Source organism: Astatotilapia calliptera, chromosome 3 (assembly GCF_900246225.1).
Source record: "Astatotilapia calliptera chromosome 3, fAstCal1.2, whole genome shotgun sequence".
NCBI classification, from domain to species: domain Eukaryota; kingdom Metazoa; phylum Chordata; class Actinopteri; order Cichliformes; family Cichlidae; genus Astatotilapia; species Astatotilapia calliptera.
In genome coordinates, this window is record NC_039304.1 from 5,949,255 (window position 1) to 5,971,076 (window position 21,822).

At 42.8% G+C, this 21,822-nt stretch overlaps 1 protein-coding gene across 1 annotated transcript; it reads left to right on the forward strand.

The window, feature by feature from the left end:
* Positions 1–153: 153 nt before the first annotated feature.
* senp3b (SUMO specific peptidase 3b) lies at positions 154–21,268 on the forward strand. Its single transcript, XM_026160643.1, has 12 exons — positions 154–390; positions 1,722–1,864; positions 3,393–4,067; positions 4,459–4,572; positions 6,610–6,721; positions 8,109–8,256; positions 10,813–10,860; positions 15,088–15,165; positions 18,294–18,431; positions 18,851–18,934; positions 19,061–19,111; positions 19,998–21,268. The coding sequence occupies exons 2-12, from the start codon at positions 1,777–1,779 to the stop codon at positions 20,106–20,108; spliced, it is 1,647 nt and encodes a 548-aa protein (XP_026016428.1). The 5' UTR covers positions 154–390; positions 1,722–1,776; the 3' UTR covers positions 20,109–21,268.
* Positions 21,269–21,822: the final 554 nt, after the last annotated feature.

A 21,822-nucleotide genomic window follows, 5' to 3' on the forward strand; every position in this document is an offset into this window, starting at 1 on the left:
AGCCTGACTTTTTTTTTGCTATTACAAAGGCTGTCTGCAATGTGTAGACATAATAATGGTTCATCCCCTGGGAGCAGACCAAAAGTGGCAAAACAAGCAGGAAACCGGTAAACGTTGAAGTCCGAGTTTGAGTCTTTCCAACCGCTATACCACACCATACCACGTGGGGGCGGTATAGTGCCTAACAGCTAATGGCCAATCGTCTTCAAACACAAGAAGAAGAGAGGAAGCGGAGGGAGAGTGTGGAAACAGCTACCCCACACTTGACTTCATTGAATGAGATTCAACATCAATTAGCGTTTGTTTTGGGTCAGTGTTGTGCACACAGAATACGCTCACATTCTGTCAGAAGAACGCGGATAGAGATTTCTACACCCCTACAGATCAAGGGTAAGCATGCAGTGGCAACATTTAGCTAGGAAACAAACACACACTGGGCGGTTTATTTTTCTGCTAGCATGGTATCTGCCTACAGTCCGCTTAGCTAGCTGAGGACAACATGGTTATAGCTCAAAGGTTAGCCCGCACACTCAACAGATAATTAAAGAACTCGGCAAATTTGAATAACTTCACCTTATTCCTTATGTTCGTGTTGATGCTTTGGTTGTCAATAGTCATGATATATTATAATAAAAAGGAGTTTGCAGTTGGTGTGAGCTTTATTCAGTCTAATTTGATGAAACAACGGTAAGCTAGCTATTAGCATTCACGAGATAGCATTGGTGTAGACTATTTCCTGCAGAAGTGTTCATAATGGAAGAGTTTTATTGAGAAGAGGATTTATTTAGTAATTTATTTTTTTAATCCTGCACGTAAACAGTTAAGTCCATAACTACGTGTAGTTCCTGTCGCTTTTTGTCAATGCCGCTGTCATCACACAGTGGTCGGAGTGAAGCTAGCAAGACAAACTGCAGGACTAACATCAGTGAGCAGGATAAGTGAAGCAGCGTGGAGGCACCGGGACGTGTATTCTGTCTGTGTAGCAAAGCCTGTGGCTGCCCACTGAAACGGTCCCACGCGTTAGTTGTAAAATTACGGCGTGGGGGTTTTAGGTCATTATTACTGCCTTTATATTCCTAGTAGTTGTTTTGTAATAATTGTGCCAAAATTAGCTTCAGTACTTCGTAACAACAAGTCAAGACTATGTAACGGCTTGTTTACATTCCAAGTGTTCAGTAAGATTAGAAAAGCGCTGCCATGTCAAATTAATGAAATTTACTAATACTTCTACTTTTTATTGAACCATAGGCTTTCATTCGTGTGAAGTTGTCTTTTATAGGCTACTTATGAATATGTTTTGTAACCACCCAGTTCTTATTTTATTGTAAGACATGGCGGGTCCACGGTAGCCCTAAAGTGTTAGAGACTCCCCTACAAAATACAATATCCCAGGCTATCCCAGGGTCCTGAGTGTCCTGTACTGCCTATGGAGCACTGTCTCAGTGTTGGATCTATGCTGAATCAGATCAACTCATGTATAAATGCTGTGAAAACACTCAACTGCATATCGTTGTAATTTACAAACTAGAATAATCTGCATGGAAATGTGTACTTTCATCTTTACATTTTGGTATATAACACTGCATCTCTATGAAGCAAAGTGATTCATAGAGTTTTCTTTTTGTCACTTAAAAATCCAAACAGACAGAAGCAGCTACTGTGTTATTCTGATGTCCACTGTGGACTTCATGAACTGACTGTATTCTCTCCCACCGTTGCAGACTGTGTTTGTTTGTAGGTGACGAGCTGGCGCAGGTTGTGGGTTTTTCTTGGATAATGCGAGACAGTGGTGGTAGCCTAGCCCAGAACCGCTGGCAGAGAGACCTGGGTCTGACCGCTGTGGGGCAGAACGACACAGGAGGAGGTTAGCACTCACTGTTTGTGTGTAAAATATTTACCCCCCAGTAGGGTGGACGTTCAGACCACTGGGTCAGGCATCTGTGGAAACCCTAAGAGGTTGATGGACACGAGGTCACTTCCATTTTTGAAATGAAATGTCACAACACACAACACTTAAAAGTAAAGAGGAACAACTTTACGGAGTTACTTGTGGCCTTCATCAGGGTCATCATCACCCTGATGACGTGTTGCTGGAGTCCCTGCACTGACTTTCTCATCCTCTCTGTGCCCCTGAAGTTAAATGTCGGTGATAAATGAGTGAATATTCAACAACAGTGTGGTGTAGGTTTATAAAACTTGCCTCAATTTGTTTTCCTTTTTCTTTATTGTGTCTCATGTATGTTTTAAGAACTTGCTTTTTATGCCATTTAAAAAAAATCGATCTAGTAACCAGTGAAGTCCAGCAGTGAGCTGTGGCCCTCAGGGGCCCCAGAAAGTCTTTGATTTCAAAGTCTTCATCAGGGGTGGGGAACTCCAGGCCTCGAGGGCCTGTGTCCTGCAGGTTTAGATGTGTCAGCTGATTTAAATGACCTCCTCAACATGTCTTGAAGTTCTCCAGAGGCCTGTGAATGAACTCGTTTGATTCAGGTGTGTTGACCCAGTGTGAGGTCTAAAACCTGCAGGACCTGAGGCCTGGAGTTCCCCACCCCCGATCTACTTGGTATCTAAAACGTGGACGTGGGTGGTGTGTGAAACCAGCATGCAGCTTAGGTTTCCCACCAGGATATTTCATTCATTTCATCGAGGATGGAGTGATCACAGCACACATCGATACCTTAATAAACACGGACTGAATGTATGCACACATGCTCTCATCTTATTATAACTGCTGCTTTTCTATAGTGTCTTTAAGCTCTTTTTGGTGATCATACAACAAACACTAATCAGACTCTGGTAGTCTCTCTTTGCCAGGATACAAAGGATGTCGGATTAACCGATACTAAACACACAGACGAATGATTGAATGTGTTCCCAGGCAGAACGTTTCCTCGTGGTTTTGCAGGGTCGACCCAAATTTGGACATACTTTTCCAGATTTCGATTTTGACAAGATCCCCAACGTCACTGAGTGAAATGAGGCCAAAAACCAAACCTCCAAAAATAAAAAATTAATGATGTCCCAAGGAAAACTGAAGCAGCAGCTAGAGCTGTTACTTAAGGCTGTGTTCAAATATTCAAAGTAAGCCTGAGGGGGTGACTCAAGGCCTTTGGACAGCACTGTGGGGTAGATGTTATTTTTTAGTGAAATGAAGACGATACGATGCTTTTTTTAATGTGTCAGAGGTCCATGCTCACTACAAATGGGATAGTTTGGCCTGTTGGTAGGTGGTTGCTAAGTAATGTGATACAGATAAGTACAGATAAGTGTGCCTTGTTTATATTGTGTAGGAAGAGCTCATAGATACATTGTTACCTGTTGTAATGAGCTGCAGCAGTACTTTTGGGCTGTCGTGATGCCTGATTGGTCGATAATCACTGCTGTTTGTTTCATAGGTGGGATTCCAGCGGACCGCCTCATAGTCCCAGTGTCAGATCACAGTGTATCCACCCCCATGCACCTGAGACTGGAACATAAAGAAAAGGTGTGGACGGGTGAATATGTAGTGGATGAGGAAGATGGCATAGGTGGGACTGAAGCTGTAGGTGACGATGAAGTTAACAACTTTGATGGTGAAGACATGGGTAAGTTTGACAGCAAGAGTTTGGAAAACAACGAGGATGAAGATGTTGAAGAGGATGGAGACCAGGAGGTGGAGGAGTGGGGAATCTCAGATTTTTCTTCCCAGTCTTCCGAGCACCTTCATTCACAGCAGCACGATCATCAGAGACCAGAACAGAAGGCTGAAGAGATCGGCGAGGCCCCCGTAGCTCACGCACTAAGCCAGGCTGAAGCGGGAGACTTGTTTAGGTCCCGCCTAAGCAAGTACAGGGCTCTGAGAAGACTCGGGCGTTTGCGATGCCGTGGAGGTCTTGGATTTCGGCTCTCTCAGCACTGGAAGAGCTGGCGCCAGCAGGCCCGGTGGATGTGCTCCGTAAGACCCAGGTGCAGCCACAAAGGGCAAAGGAACACTCAAAGAGAACAGAGGAGACTGAAACGGTATGAGGGCCCCCCGTACGGGCACGAGGAGTATGACGGCAGTGATGACGGGCACACAGAGTCTGACAGAGGTACGTATTCGTGTGGGAATGCTAAGTAATGGGAATAGCAGGCATTTAAAATGATATGTTTTGTCAGTGGCAACAATCAGAGTACCATAACAAAAGTAACAGATGTTTTCAGTCTGCTTCAGTCGCCAGTTTTACTGCTTTTGTGAAAAAATCCCCACGAGGCATTTGAATAAGTGGGAATAATAATACATTTCCATAACCTGCAGTGACACCAGCTGTGATACGCTGCAGCGTCATGCTTAGTAGAGTTTAGTTTAGCCTCCCTGTTACTGTTAAAAGTTGCAGTTAAGTTACCTTTGACCCAAATTGATTTAACTGTTATTTTTGGAATTTGATAAAAATGCCTGAGTCTGCAGATTCCATAACAAATATGATTTCTTTCCTTTGGCAGATCAGCAAATAAACGGCTCCTCCTCAAGAAAGCAGGAGGACCGAGTGACCCTGGAGGCAGAGGTCAGGCCGGCAGAGCTGGCTCTTACTGAAGAACACACAAGTTGTGTGAATGGTATGTATCACAAATACTTCTAGCCTTGCCTTAAATGTTTGTGCAGTACCAGCGTGGGCAGCACGGACGCTCAAGGTCGTGAATGTGAGAACGAGGCGACGTAGGCGCTTCAAACTTCTACAGCATGGGCATCAAGTCTTGGACGAGTTTGAATATCAGCGAGCTGAAGAGGTCAGGTTTTCTGAATGTGAGAGCTTGTGAATGAGGCGACGTAGGCTTTGAAAATGAAAAACATCGGTGTGTCTAGCAGGAGGCTGACGGGCAGCAGCGGTGATTGCCAGCTCGCATCAAACATGACGTCTGCTCTGTCTTAATACCCAAAGACTTGAATCAGTCTTGGAGTTAAACACGTATCCTTACTGAACAGTCTGAGCTGCAGATGCTGAATGTGTCGTACTGATAGTGAGGAAGGCTGTTTCCACATAACTGTTTTCATGTTCCTTACGTCACATGTCTGAGTCGGGGGGACACTCTACACGGCAGCCCGGGACCCCATAACTCGAGATTCATCCAGCTGTCATTGCTTTTATCTCATATATATATATATATATGGAGGCACCAATCAGTCCACACACTTGTTGCTCCTCCATAATGTCCTGTTATCCTCAGCTGTAAACCTCACGTAACAGCTGCTTTGACTGCAGCGATCCGGACTTTACGTCCAGGGTCCGAGGTGTCCGCTGTCTTTGTTGGGTCTAGAGTTTGTCTTTAGCTGTGAGTCTCTAAACTGCTTTTAGACTGACACGTGTTTCCTGTAGTGCGTCCCTTCATTGTGACTGGGTGACGTCCTGGTTCATGTCCGTCCTTGTGTACCTCCCTGTTGTGTTTCAGTGTGCGCTGCTTCTCATGTCAGCATCAATGTGAGGTCCTACAGTGTTCATGTTACAGAGTGTACTGTAACACATGCTCACACATGTGTGATGCATCAGTAACAGTTCATGCTGTGTCTGTGGCCTTGTATGTCTCGTGTGTAACTGTGTCAGCAGTGCCGTGTCGGTCCAACCTGGTTCTGTAAAGTCTTTCTGGACCCGTGTAAAGCAGAGCTGTGTCTTTGTACCCACTCGTTCCCTGTTGTTGCCTCTGTGGCAGGTGGGTCAGATTATCCTAGTAATCGAGTATTCCACTGATTTCCATCATTGGCCAAGAAATATTTGGATGTCATTAATGAGCCGTGATAAGAGGAAAAGACGTCTCAACATGAACTGCTCGTTGGTTTCATCTTACAAATGTTTTTCATTTAAAGTTTGACATCTGTCAAAAAACAAATGAAACCTTTGTGTTCATGTTCTCAAATAAACTGTTTTCAGCTTAGCGGTATCGTTTTCATGAATGTGGTTTATATGAAATCTAAATGAAGTACAAAACTAACGAGTTGCTGTGCTTTTGTGGAAGACTGACACTTCTGTTTAGTGTGTGTGGACATTAAACTATGGCAGCATCATCTTCACTGGTGCTTTTTGTTTAAAAACTGGGAGCTGTGGGGCTTAACGTTGTCACTCGCTGCTCCCAGATAGTTTGAAATGTGGGTGAAACGCTGGCATTTACATGGTGACAGCTAAGAGTTAAAGTGAAGTATTGACACAAAGAATATGAGTTGAATATAGACTATAGCTCGACTGCACTAAACACTGAACATGAATAATGTGGCGTTTCCACAGTGCTGCAGCTGCACACTGTTATTTATCCAGAGGGTAGCAGGGAGACCGTTTGTATGGTTAACATCATGTGTGATGGAGGCGGAACATGTGAACGTTAGCAGCACGTGAGCCAGAGCTTGTACAATCTCACAGGTTTGTAACCCTGCTGCGTCACAGCCTTGTGCTCTTCATGGAGGAGCACAGAGTGTGTTTCAGTTTGTGCTGGACGTCCTCTGTTGTTGAACATCAGCCAGTATGAAACTCACTGCTCGGGTTTGCTCATTGTTGGTGCTCGCAAATGTAAATGCATGTATCTCAGCTGGACATGTTGTATGATGTTACCTGTATTATACCTGTGTGTGGCGCAGCCCTCATTCATGTGGCTGTCATCTGTCTCGAGGTATTCTGGAAGAGTCGCTACGGCAGTACGGCAGTTTGATCCCCATCCACGTGGATGATGTTGTGGAGAAACTTCAGGACATCTTCAATGAAAACTTCTCACACCCACACAGGTGAGACGTAGTGATACTGTTGTGTTAACAGTGTTCTGTGTTGTTACCATCCTTCTCTCATCCTTCTGTGCAGTAAAGGTTAAGCTGGTGTCCATATCTACGCTGTAATCTGCAGCACTACTCTGAGGGCGGTTGAGACCACGTAGAGCTTCAACACCATCACTTACTGATGCATATTTGAGACATGTGTGCGTCTCGTAATCAAATGTGTTTTGCTCCTTCAGGATTTTCTGGATAACTTGGGAGCATTTCCCACTATTAAAGTGTGTTTAGCTCCAATTTCAGCCATGTTGCATTTGGGAATGAAGCAGTTGATAAGGGGCCCCACCGCCTGACGCCTGCTGTTAAACAGGTTGTTCCCTCCTGGGACTTAGCCGCAGTGTCAGAGTTTCAGGGCTGAGTTTTGAGCCTGTGGAGTGTGTGGGGATGAGTGAATTTTATGTAGCAATACTTCCTGTGGAAACTTTCCCTCCAACCACAGTGAGGTAGTTCTGCTGTGGACCTGCTAAGTCCACCAGAGGAAGGTGGACCCTTTAGGGGCTCTCTTTTTAAGGGTGTTGCATCCCCACACATGTGTTAGGGTGTTGTTTTTGGCCTTGATGTGACTGTGCACTCACTGGACTCTTGATGCTTAGCATGCTGTTAGCTCCGTACCGAGCTCGGGCGTGTCCTCGGTCGAGGTGTTATAGTCTCTGGAGCATGCAGTCTCCTGTAGTGAGATACACACTGTTTGGTTACACGAGCAACCCCAGTTCTCTGAAAACCAAAGCCGGTATCTCACCATGCTGCCGGACTTCATGGTCACATCAAAGAAACACTTGCCTGGTGTGGAGCCAGGGGCTCCTATAGAGGGGGTCTGGGGACCCTGTGTGCTTGAACCATCTTCTTGATGTGGTGGAAGCGGAGCTCCCGTGATTGGTCACACCAGGATGGCATACTTCATAGCTCACTTGGTTTTCAGAGAACCGGGGTTAGTGTGGCTGTGAACGTAGAGCAGGTCATCTACTCATCGGAAAATTGGTGTTTTCTTTATCCATTAGCTTTTCCAGGCTGCATGCTTCAGTATCCTTGGGGAAGCTGCAGAATCTTGAGTTGCTCGTGAGGCATTCAGCGGCGTGTGGAGATGGATAAAAGCTCTTAGATGTACAGAAACATGCTTGCATGAATGTTTGGGTGAATGAGACGTTAAGCTTTGTTTTCACAACTCACAACTTAATGTTCACAGAATCACTATGTAACTGCAGTTGTTTTGTTTTTGCAGCAAAGGTGTCCTCTTTCACTTGCTGTAGCGATCCTTTGATTTGGGCTGTGTAGTGAAAGCTTTCATTAGCGATGTCTGAATACATGGAGCTAACTGTACATCTGATTTTGATTCGTTCTTCCTTAGAAAAGCAGTGGTCCAACATCTAATACACTCCTTCCACCGCTCATCAGGATCTGTTGTAGCTAAAACCTTCAGAGTCAACTACAAGCGGCATGTTCTGACCATGGACGACCTGGGCACTCTGTATGGACAGAACTGGCTCAATGACCAGGTATGCTAGTACACTCTAACTGTACACTTTAGGCTTTTGGGGGGAATTTTGACTTAATCTTAGGCTTTAGTGCACCTAAGTCCAAAGGGAGTCATTAAAATGTGATTCAGTACACCTGTGTTGTTCCTGCGGTGGCACATTTTAGAGATACTGCTGTTAATACTTCGTAACTTGTACGTGCTGTAAATGATGCAGGTGCATGGCATCGGCTGAGTTAGGTACGTCAGTATATGTTCTCGTTCTCCAAAGTCCAGATGTTACAACATCCAATGTTTCATCATCAAGAAAAGCAAAACAAATTAAAGCTGTGAGCAGTGATGACAGGACACTCACTCTTTGGTTTATTGTAGAGTCTTTACCTTCCAGAATAAAGTGCCATGAAGCGACTGCTGTTGTGCTTTGGGGCTATCGAAGTTAAACTGAACTGAATTGAAAATTTCAGTTGGCTGGAGGTGGAGTGGTGCAGTTGAGCCATTTCCTGTAATCATATTTAAATCAAACTCCTCAACGATCACGTCAAATATGCAGGTTTGTGCTTCCTGTCGTAACTTTGAGGCAAACTGTAAAACAAACTACTGAAGACTTTCCAAACCAAGGTTTCAACATTCCTTGTCAACCACAAAGTGTAATATCTGGAAATGACAAACGGCAGACTTCCTGTTGGGTTTGTCTCAAAGCTTCTCTGAACTGGGCCCTGTGCTTCGTACGTCGCTTACTACATCCAAGATCAAATGAAACATCCAAGATCAAATCATCGCGCTAACCGTGAGCTCGCTAATCCGGTTCCCCGAACACACCTGCTGTTGACGATTAGTATAGCTGGATGAAGTAATGTGCGATCACTGGGTGCCGTAAAAGGGGATACGCATCGATAGCAGAAACATTGATCGGCAACCCGCTGATTGGTTGGCGAAAATGGCGAAGGAGCGCGCTCGGTATTTTTCGGCAGCAGAGCAAGAACTCTTGAGTGAGGGATTTCAGGAGTTTCAGAGTTTAATTAAAACGCAAGGGAACACTGCAAAGGCTGCAAAAGCAAGGAGAGAGGGCTGGCAGAAAGTTGCTGACAAATCAAACTCGTAAGTAATCCAATAATAACAATAATAATGGATTGGATTTATATAGTGCTTTTCAAGGCACCCAAAGCGCTTTACAATGCCACTATTCAGTCACTCTCACATTCACACACTGGTGGAGGCAGCTACGGTTGTAGCCACAGCTGCCCTGGGGCAGACTGACAGAAGCGAGGCTGCCATATCGCGCCATCGGCCCCTCTGGCCAACACCAGTAGGCGGTAGGGTAGATTTATCATATCACACCATATTATCCAATATTATATTACATTATATTATATTATAATATGTTATATTATATCCCCTTTCACATTAGAGCCACAACAGGACCCACTAGAACATGGGAACAAGTAAAAGTGAAATATAAGAATATTCTACAGAATGGTAATATTTATCACTTATATTGCTTTTAGTCTCTTGGAAAGAGAGCCTGAAATAATCTGTTTGTTTGTTCATAACAGCAACCAAGAAAAGGGCAGAGCAAAAAAAGACAGGTGGTGGTCCTGCACCCCCTCGTCAACAAGTTGGTTAAGTAAATAATATCCTCACGGGAAAATCGATATCTCTCTATGAGCACACTGTCGCGCTGAGCTAAAGGATCCTGTCTATCCCGCAATATACGCTGAATTCTGAGGACTCTCCTTATCAATCTTGCACCTTCCCGCAATAGGTGGCTCGCATATACGGACAGGACATGGCTGCGACAGGCTTCCCAAATCCACCTTCGCTTTTATAGCCGTGGTCTCTCATCTTGATTACACGAAGTAATTTACAATTACTACTCTGAAATATGAATTAAATCTGTAATAATCACATACATGTAATAGAATGTTAATAGTACATTTCCCTTTTTTAGGAAATGACCTGTATGTATCTGTGTGACATCAATAAAAGGATCAAGTGCTGCATTATCTTTAGTTACATTGATGTTATTTATTTATGGTGAAACAGTGGTAAAATATCGCTGTTGCTTTCGTATGAATGACGCGGACATACCTGCGTGGCCACGATCTAATCCTGTTTACATAAAGTAAACCTGCTCCCCAGCAGGTTTACGCTTACGGCTCTGTTGCTATGACAGCAAGTCCCGGATGGGCTTCGGGGAACCGAACGATCCAGGATCACGCGAAATCGTCAACAATCTAATCCAGCTAACTTACTTAGCGCGGTACGAAGAACAGGCCCCTGATCTTGGAAAGTTGCACACGTGTACCAAATTTCACCCACACAGGTGGAACCATGTATGCAGAATCATTTTGTACTGTCCACATGCCAGACCCATAAAATATGTACGTTTTCACCAGAGCAGATGCGTGTGCAAAGTTTAGGCCCTCAGCGAGGCTTTAAAATCAGACTGTGTTTATGAAAACGGCTGCTTGGTTTCACACTCGGGCCTTAAAAGTAAAGAGAATTGTATCAAAAGTGTTGCTGCCTGAGAACATTTCTCTTTGCACTTTAATTCTTACATTGTTTTTGTGTTATTCAGGTGATGAACATGTACGGTGAGCTGGTCATGGACTCTGTGCCAAAGAAGGTGAGGAAGCTGCAAACGAAACTGTTGCAGCTTGTGCTGTGGATGGTTTACCTACCCACAGTTATTATTGTGTCGTTGCAAAAGCCATATGTAACATCTTCTGAGATTCTTCAGCCTTGTTTGAACCTTCTGTGCTGAACACACTGAAACCATGCTTCACTCGATACATCAGTGCACAAGATCAACTACATCAAATACTTGATGTATCATAATGAAAACAGCCACTCAGAATATATAAACTGAGTATACAAAGATCTTACAGCTGTGATATGTTCCTTCGTTTTTCATTGTTATTATGGTAAATATTTTTGTGGAGGGTCTAATAACTGAATAATAATAATAATAATATATTTAGAGCAGAAACTATTGATTATTTGAATTGGTGTAGTTCAATTCAGTGTTAATTATAGAGCACCAAATCAACACAGTTGCCTCAAACCGCTTTATATTATCAGGTTGGAGATCCTACAATAGTGCAAAGAAAACAGAAAAGCCAACAATCACATGACCCCCTATGAGCAAGCGCTGTGGTGACAGTGGGAAGGAAAAACTCCCTTTTAACAGGAAGAAACCTCCGGCAGAACCAGGCTCAGGGAGGGGCGGGGCCATCTAACGGGATCTGTTGGGGTGATGGAGGAAGACGGGACGAAGACAAGCTGTGGAAGAGATTAACAGTAACTAACGATTCAGTGCAGAGAGGTCTACTAACACACAGTTAGTGAAGAAGAAACACCCAGTGCATCATGGGAATCCCCCAGCAGCCTACACCTACTGCAGCATAACTAAGGGAGGATTCAGGGTCACCTGGTCCAGCCCTAACTATATGCTTTAGCAAAAAGGAAGGTTTGAAGCCTAATCTTGAAAGTACAGATAGTGTCTGTCTCCTGAATCCAAACTGGAAGCTGGTTCCACAGAAGAGGGGCCTGAAAACTGAAGGCTCTGCCTCCCATTCTACTTTTAAATACTCTAGGAACAACAAGTAGGCCTGCAGAGCGAGAGCAAAGTGCTCTAATAGGGTGATATGGTACTACAAGGTCATTAAGATAAGATGGGGCCTGACTATTCCTCATCACTTGATGTTTGCTGTCTGTACTGTATCACCCTCTGTTCCTTTTCAAACATACACTGTTGTTTTTGTGTAGCTTATCTGTGTAGTCGATTTAATTGGAAACTTACAGATAACGTCTTATTTCAGAGTGTAATCTTCACGTGGTTTGTCCAGAGCACTCTCTGATTCACACACTAGTTATTTTCAGTTTTCACTCACTGTGTCTTCAGCGATTCACTAGCTTAGCTCATAGCCGACTTGTTAGCAGTGTGGCCTCTTGACCTGTTCCTCCTGCACTTTCCTGCTCATTAGGTCAGATGTTAATGAATAAGAAATACATGTAATAAATGTAGCCCGTTTGTGGAGGCCAGGATCACTGATTGGAAAAACCCGTAACTAGCCAGGCCGCTGTAGCCGGTGCAGTCAAAGGTAGCGTAGGCTCCGTTAGCTCTCCCCTGGCAGATTGACCTGAGAATAAAAAGATGGCTGGGTGACGGGGATGAGGAAGCATAGTTCTAAACAGAAGCCCCCGGTACACCACCAACACCTTCTTGTGTCTAATCGTTCTGCTGCCAGACAAAAACAAACCAAACTTGAGCAAATGATTTAAATACAAATAACCAAGAAAGAACAATATCGTGTCCTCAACAGCACCAAAGAGTAAAACAGTTAAATGTTAAACTTTAAACATTGCGTCCCTCTCTTCTAAGTCCCTGTTAGTACATTAATTAATAAACAAATGGATTTAGCTGGTTACAGCAGGATGATTATGTTAGTTTAAAGGGAACCCCGGTTATTAAGACATGTTTGCGCTAAAATGTGTACTGTGCTTTCAATAACACATGTGGTATTAAAATATACTAAATGTTTTCCTTCTAAGCACATTTTATATAAAACCGATTTACCAGTAGGTCGCCATTGTTATTTACTTCTCAATGCACTCTGGGTAGTGACGTCACACGGTTGCACCGCATCCAGTTCACAGTTAGCAGCGCACTGGAAATCACTTCTGTTCAACCTTTCCAGTTTGAACCAGAGCAAACCGAAAACAGTCAACCAGCACTTAGTTTAGATGAAGATGAAAACAATCCGTCAAACGATGACGAGAGAGTGAGGGAAAACTACTGGTGTCTATGCGGCTACTGCTTGCCAATGGCAACGGCGTCTCAGAGCGTTTGTCTTAATCCAGATGTTCTTTGGGCAGCCCTTGTTAGCCTCCATGACCGGTATCCGGTCTTTAAGTGATAACGTGATGAATCCTGCTTCCGGGCCCAAAGTAGTCTGCCTTTAATAAGACTGTTGTGTTTTTAACATGTTTTAATGTTTTGTATCTTGTTCGATTTAAACTCAACAAGCCCCTAAAAACAGTCAGTGATCACTGTCGGCTTCTCACGGTTTTTATTACCGCCAATCATTTTAAAGCTCAGATTTTAAACCCTTACGATGTAACTGCAGCCCAGCCCATGTAGCAGCAGTATATTAATGACTAACCTGGTATTGTGGATGGATTATCTCAGTCCTGACTGAAGTTTGGTCCGTTTACAGCATCCTGCCATGCGATTACATTCGTCCCTAACCATTGGGAACTCTCATATGAACTTTTATCAAGTGGGAAAAAAGTCCTCAGTTTGTTAGCGTTCATCCTCCAGCTTTACTGTTTATGTTATGCTAACATAGCGTTCACGTAGCACATCATTATATACCAGCTAGCCCAACTTCAGTAACCCTACAAACGTCACTGCTGTTTAGTCTTCATTTATGTTGGAGGAGATAGCAGAGCTGTACGTTTGAATTTGATAATAAATCTCTCAGTCAGAACACAGTGGTACAGGTACAGTGGAACCCCGGCTTACAAAGACCCCATTTAACGAAAAATTCAAGTTACGAAGGCACTTAACGGCAATATTTCTGCCCGTGGTACGGCAAAGTGCCCACGTAACGAAATGGATAATATAGAAAATTTTAAAAAATTAAATTAAATTCCATAATGTTATGTACATGTACGTATGTATGCATGCATGCGTATGCTTTCTTCAACCTCCTCCACCAAGAACTTCGTCTTCAGCCAGCATCGCCTCACTCAAAAGGCGATGGAAAAAGGTGCTTCGACTTAGGAAAATTTGACTTACGAAAGACCCTCTGGAACGAATTAATTTCATAATTCGGGGTTCCACTGTATATTATATTTAGATGGAAACTAGTGAGCTAACTTCCTGCTAACTCCTAATTCAGTTAAATGTCATAAATTCAGTTTTCATGGATGCCTGGATATTAAACTTAATTGATACACCTGGCAGAGCAGCCACACTGATCATTTTATTACAGATTGAACAACTTTAGACAGTTTTTTAACTCTCAGTAATGCCGCAGTGATCATTTGACTTTTGCAGCTGAGTTTGGGCCCAGACATGGCTAATAACATCAGACTCAAAGACCGCATAGTGCTGGTCTACCAAGTCGTAACCAGGTAATAGGCAAGTTAATTAATACGGTTGCTACACTTTAAAAAACAAAACAGGTTAGCTGAACGAAAGCACCTATACTACCGACAACCAATACACGTCATCGTCCCAGAATGCATTGTGTGCGAAAAAAGATGGCTGCTCCCACGGCTCCAAGATAGTTTCAACCAACAAAGATTTAATGAATAACAAATTTTTTTTAGTTTTTCTCAAGTATGTCTTTATGTAGTGGAGATAATTTGTAACATGTTTAGAGTAACTTGTCATAATAGTCGGGGTTCAACACCCCTGAGTCGTTCTAACCATCGGAAACCTCGAAGCACAGGCCGAGGTTTGAAGGCCTGATGCTCAGCCTTGTCCACCCCAGCTGGAAAAACCAAAACCAGTCTTATCTGTTGTTCTCGTCCACCTGGGCCTCACAGAGTTTGTCTGAATGCTAATTGATGTTCTTTTTATAAAGTGTGGAAACACGCCTGGCAGGATGTGTGGCTATCAGCAGACGGGTATAACGAGCTGCCAATTATGGATTAAGGAGCTTTTTTCCTTTTGCTGTCATGTTATGATGGTAAAAAAATAAAAAACAAAACGTTGGACTGTGCCGAGTCCTGTCTCTGGCTGCGATGACTGGAGCCTTGCTGCTCCCGTAGTAATGGTCTGTGTAATCCCATTACTACATGTTTACTGTCATCAATCAAAATCATTTTTTTTCTTTTTCAGGTCCATTTTTTCAACAGCTTCTTTTACGATAAGCTAAGGACAAAAGGCTACGAAGGAGTCAAACGGTGGACAAAAAATGTAAGTGAATGTGGCCAACATACTCGGAGTAGTTTAGCAGCATATTAACACTTTGTATCAATATGCAGGAATAAAACAATGAGGAGTGTCGTTAGAGCTGGATGATAAAAGACATTCAGTCTTGTCTTTAAATTACAATGTAACACAAATTTATGAAGGTGGTCTAAGTAATTCAGACCTCTCATGCAGACAGTTGCAACTAAGAACTTTCTGAACATCAGTAGCACATTTCAAACGTCATGACAGGCTGCACACGAGTGGAAACCGTGTTTCATCTGCTTAGAAGAGTTTGAGTTTTTCATTAAGTCGGTACATAATATCAGAGTCAAAGAATCTCTATACGACTCTGTGTGTGATGCATGATTGTATGATCTGCACTGGTCTAGGTTAAAGCCTCACTGTCCGTGGGGTTTTCTTACACATCTGGAGTAAGAGTGGGGAAAACCCTCTGCTTTTAAAACTACACAGATTAGTCTTCTCACTTTACTAACTCCACAAAGGTCTTGAGCCAGCCGCCCATTTCTTGAAGTCTTTGCTTCCAAGGAGAAAGACCCGAGTGGTGTTGAGCAGTAGTTTTTTTTCTGGGGGATGAAACATTGTCACAGTTTCGAAACACATAATTGGTTCAGATTTCTTTTGTTTGAACACTGCCGTGTAGTTCTGTGACCAACACGGTGACAAAAAGAGCTTTTTCCTGTAAACTCCTGCAGATGTTGGCATTGTATGCAGTCAAGAAACTGGACAAGTGGAGGACAAAAGTAGTAGTAGCTGTCTTAAATATCTAAAGAAGCAGGGTAAACTGACAACAAGCTGAGGAGTGCCAGACAACTCAACAACTACACTAAAAATTGGTGGCAACCAGTCTGATAGAGTGATGCGTCCAAATGTGAGATTTTAGCTTCAGATTGTAGATGAACAGGTGCAGTAACGGTCTCGTCTGTACAACAGAGACTGCATGTCAGCCAGCTCAGGATCTTCTTAAACCTGAAGTAATACTGAATGCAGAACAAACTGAGATTTTGCGCCACCCTTCAGTTCCAGCTGGAAAGCATCTGACTGCTTTATTTTACAGCAGCGATGTCAAACACACAGGTAATGCAGCAAAGACCTGGATAGAAAAACAATGAAACCTGGTCAGTCGTAGAATGACCCACTCAGGGTTTGGACCTCAGAGATGTTGAAACTGGAATCCTCAAGATTCCTCCCTTTGTTCCCTTTGTTCCCTTCTCAAGGGAACAAAGGGAACAAAGAAGACCTTTGGACTGATCTTTATTCAAGCTAGAAAGTTTTTACTGAACCTGAGAGTTCAGGCTGGTCTCACCAAATGTATTTTTGCCTTAGATTTCCATGTGTGTTTGCATGTTTCAGTACATTTCTGACCGTTGACCATTTTCTGATGGCTCAGTGCTGTAAATGTCAGTTTGCTTCAGTTTGAACTTTCAAAGAACGTTGTGACATCAAAATGAAAATGAACATATATTTTTATGTCTTAGTTTTTTTTTTTAGATCTGACTGTTTATGTGCTCTTTTCATTCAAACATAACAAAGCCTGAGCTGTACGCACAGTTGTGTCTGCTCTGTGCTTTGGCTTTAGATGGAAATCAGCTGTTTGTCCAAAAACCACTGTGGTTCCAATGGACCATTTTGATCTTCTCTGGGATCTTTAGTCAAAAACAAGGCGTCAGACTAACTTTGGTTAAGACAAAAGTCTAGTTTGTATTTCAAACATAAGAGCTCTGCAGCAAGCAGAGCACGGAGAGTTCATCTGAAACTGAGTCCAGTTCTTTCAAACTTCAAAGGTTCTTTGTTACAAAATGAACTTAAACTGTCTCCTGTATAGTTTCAGATAAGCATGTTGTCTTTACATGATTACTGTTACAGCTTGTTACAAACCCCTGAAAGGAGCCATCCTGACTCGCTCTTTTAGTGCTTGAATAAAAAACAGTCAACTTTATACGTTTAGTTAGCTGCTTCTCCAAGTTAAGATTTGAAAGCCCGTCCCAGTTTTCATGAGAGGAATAATATAAACAGCACAATTACAATTTATTTTTTCAAAGGTTTAAACAGAATATTTTTTAACATTTAAATTGTAATTGTTTATCCACAGTTCCAGCTCATTTGTAAATATAAAATAGTTTTGGTTTCTAAATCTCATCCTAATATTATACACATAGAAGGCACATCATCATCATCATGCAACCTTACGATCTGATGACTAAAAAGATCCCACGAGTGTCTGGAGATTAAAGTTTTACTTTTAAAGTTTTTTGTTGAGATAACGTGTGTGCCTCCGTTTCTGTTCGACCCTGATCATCCAGCATTGTTGAGCAAGGATATGCCCCGTTCCTCATTTCTTAGTTTCCTGCACGTTTGTCTTGTTCACACATTTTAAGATAATCAAACATAATGAAATATTAGACAATATTCAGTCCTGCTGCATTGCCCACCTGTGGTTAAGCTTACTGAGTGACCTGATGGCTGGACATGGTCAGAATTCATGGTTGAATCAATTGCAGTCGTCCAGGTCCCGAAGCAGCAGAGCAGCCATGGACATTACTCCGTCCTCGTCTTGTTATATTAATATATCATTGTTTAATATCACATGTTACCATATATTATCATATTCAATGCTGTTAGTTTTTTGAGAATATTCTGTGTAAAACTATCTTTGATCATCAAGGTGTTTTTGGATAAATGTGAGTAAAATTAGTTTGGTCTGAAACGTGTAACAAATATACACCAAAGCAATGAAATACTTGCATGTGGTTTATCTGCAGTACCTGTAAAATCCCATGGAAAAATGTTGTGACGGGTTTTTATAGAACTGAAAGCGATGATGTGATGACAGCCTTACTCATCTGCTTGTCTTAGTAGGAAGAACATACTTCTCACATTGTTAGCGTCTGGCTTTGTTTGGTTCATAACTGAATTAGCTCTTGGCTAGCAGCCGCATACACCACTTTACAAGCTTTTCCATCTGTGTGTTGGTTACATTGCTTCAGACCACATTAGGAGCACTGCTGGCTTAGTGTTACAGGGTGGGGGCATCGTATAATTGAAAACCGACAGCTTAACCAAGATTTTTGTTACGTCTCTCAAACTCTTGTTTATTTCTGTTCATTTATCAGGTCGACATCTTTCAGAAGGATCTGTTGTTGATCCCCATCCATCTTGAGGTCCACTGGTCGCTGGTCAGTGTTGACATTCCTCGTCGAGCCATCACCTACTTTGACTCTCAGAGGACTTTGAACAGGCGTTGCCCAAAGGTAGGGATCAGGCAGCTTTTGGAAAAGGAATGAGTGGATGATTGAACGGTTTTTGAAGAAAGGTCAGTGGGTATAGATGCTTATTCTGTCAAAATGATTAATAGTAGCAAATAAGCAGCTGCGTGATATTTCTGGTAGCTAATATTGTTGCTTTTTAAAAAAACTTAGTATTTTTTAACACTTCAAATTTGTTGTAAAAGACCAAAGTTTTTGTAACCTCTTCAGTTGGGTTGTGTTAAACCCAAATGTTCGGGTCCAGAGCTGCTGCTCTGTCTGTCCTGCCAGTGATTCAGTTGCTGATAGGAGAGGGCGGGCTGTCACACCTATAGTGTATCCATGAATCTACTGCTCAAAGTCAGAATCCCTGTTTTTGGAAACAGGTGTCTCAGTCTCTTTGAATGTGTTCATTTTGATTCCAGCACATTTACAAATACCTGCAAGCTGAAGCCATCAAAAAAGACCAGCAAGACTTCCTGACAGGATGGACCGGCTTTTTCAAAATGGTAACACGACTTTTCTTTATAACACTTACCAAAGCTCTGGTGAGACTTTGAGTAAAAATCAAACGAGAAGTAGACTTTAGTTGAAATGGTACCATTGCTAATGCTAATGTATTTGTAATGTTGCAGAATGTGGGCCGCCAGAACAATGACAGTGACTGTGGGGCTTTTGTGTTACAGGTGAGTTTTCTACAGTGTGCATGAGGGCTGGGTGATATGAGGAAACTCTAATATTGCCATATTGTTTGGCTATATCGCGATATGTCTTGAGCAGCAAAGGGGGTGGGCTGCAGTGTGAGCCTCAGTGAGGTCGGGTTTTTTATGTAAATATCAACATGTGTGGTATCCACAGAAACTTTCAAGTCTCAGCCACAAGCTCATAGAAACCATTTCTGCAAACACCAAACGGCCAACACAACAATTAATTGTCTAACATCAAAGGTTTCGTCACTCTCCAACCAAAACGATCTGAACCAGCAGCAAAAGAAGGCCACAAATATGCTTCAGGAACGATAAACAATAACGTGAACGGTTTCCTTCAACAGAGGCCGTCGTAGCTCTAATCACAGCTGGTGTATTTAACGTTTCCTTTGGTGTGTGGGGAGATGTTGACATGCAGAGTTTATTCATGTTGTTCGACAACCTTCTCGTGAAATCCAGACGACAGCGAGTCCGAAACTCCCGCTGTCACCATATTTCTCCCATCTGCTAGCATATAAACACGCATGCTCAGCACAGTGTGGCAGGTAGAACATTTTCCAGCTAGGAGGGGGGATTGATGATGCATTTGCAGCGTGCGGGAACCTACACTCGATGGTTACGATAAAACCATTTTAACCATCGTACGTATCAAATATACTCGATATATCGCCCAGCCCTGATATAAACACGAACTCTCGTTGTTGAGAGCTAGCCATAGACAATTTGGATTAGTCTGTTCCACTTCTTTATAGCATTTATGAGGGAAACATGTACCTACTGCATAGATGGTAATTACCACACATCAGATTGTTTTAAATGTGTTTCAGTATCTGACCCTGACCTTTCCTTATCTGCTATCCTGCAGTACTGCAAGTGTCTGGCACTCGGGCAGCAGTTCAACTTTGGGCAGCAAGACATGCCCCGCCTCAGAAGACAGATGTACAAAGAACTGTGTCACTGCAAGCTTATGGTGTGACCCTTCATTTCCATCGTTTGTGGCCAGCTACACCTGCTCCGTCCCTGAAGTCTAACAGGATGGAGGGACAGTGTTAAAACAAGAGGAAAATGGGAGCAAGTGACTGGGGGAAAATAAACATTACAAACCTAACTTTTTCTCTTCCACCATGCAGAGAAATTCTTCTAGATGCGAACATTGTTTGACTTTATTTTTTCAGGTTCTGCTTCCCTCGGTTTGTTTGAAAAACACTGATTTAAATATCTGTCATAGTTCTTTGTGGTTGTGAGAGGCCAAGACTAGCTGTCTTATTTTGGGGATGTGCTAGTTATCCGTGTAAAGATAGTCCACTAGTTTTCTGGTTGGAGAGGGAGCACTGAGGTACGGAAAAGCCTGCGTCCAGGAGGTATGAAGGGAAGTCCCACAGTGGAGTTTGTGTTTAGAGGGCTGCAGTGACTTTTCCATCCAGCCAGTCATTACTTGACATCTTTGCAAATGAAACGTACCCCATGCAATGGCCACCGTTGTGGACGAGCTGTTCAGCACAAAATGTTTGCCAGTGTATTACAGTGTGAAACTTCCATGTACAATATTTTTAACCGTTTCCTGCGGTCTGCTCAGCTGGAGTTTAGTGGGAATCCATGGTTATGTTGGCAGGTAAAACTTTTTTCTGGTGAATCTCAGGGAAAGTTGGATTTCTGCAGCATCCATGAGTCCCGCCTCATGCTGGCCCACACAGTAGAAACTTTCCCCCTCGATCGCTTTCAAGTCATAAACCTTGAAAGCGATTGAACTGAAATGGCTCAAAGAAGTATATTTACAATGCATTTAATTTTTAATGTGTTTCAATCTCTGTCAGTAATTGTGGTAACATGTTTGGGTTTCATAAAAGATCAAGAAAAAAGACGATTTGTTTTTTTTCTTGTTATTTTTGTTTTTGTTTAGATTTTCTGGTTAGTATAAAAGCCATTTTGTTGAGGACCACAAATACACACCAGGCATATGTCCACAGTGGAGATACAGTGCTCTCTTATTCTTTTTATAACAAAAGAAAACTTGTGAATAGTTGTTTTTGGCTTTGCTTTTTTTTTTTCCAAGAAGGAGCTGATGCAAGAGAGCTGTTTTATATATCTTCTACAATACGTTATGACTGCTAAAAATAAAAATATGTGGCAAACGTGTGTGTGTGTGTGTGTGAAGGTTTTCACTCGTCCACATCATAGTAATGGAAGGACTACGTTCAGTTTCTTCAAGACGTTTCGTCTGAGAATCAGTCCCAGATTTTAAGCCCTGTTGTCCCTAAGAGGGCCGTTGACCCCCTATTGATTCTCTACATAATCACATGAGCCAAGGTGTGAAAATGGGGTGGGTCGCACTCAGCCAAGGTTTCAGGTGAACCCATTGCCCCCCATCATGTGACTTACTGAAGTCAAAAGGCCCAGGATGTGTGTTAAGGCGTCTGGGAAGGATCTCAAAGCTGTATCGTAGATGGCAGACGCTGTCGGTGTGAGACGCCACGTCTGTTCAAAGAGGGTCGTTCACTCCTCGTCCAAAATGTGGACATTAGCATTTTGAAAGAGTGTGTTTAACCGGCACGCAGATGTAGACAGCTATGCAGTCTCCATCAGAACCACTGTTTCTTCCTGCAAACGGGGAACACCCCATAAGCTCTGCAGATGTAATTTAGTCCTAGTCAAACTTTCTAGTCACAAACAGCTTGTGGGAGATTGAACTG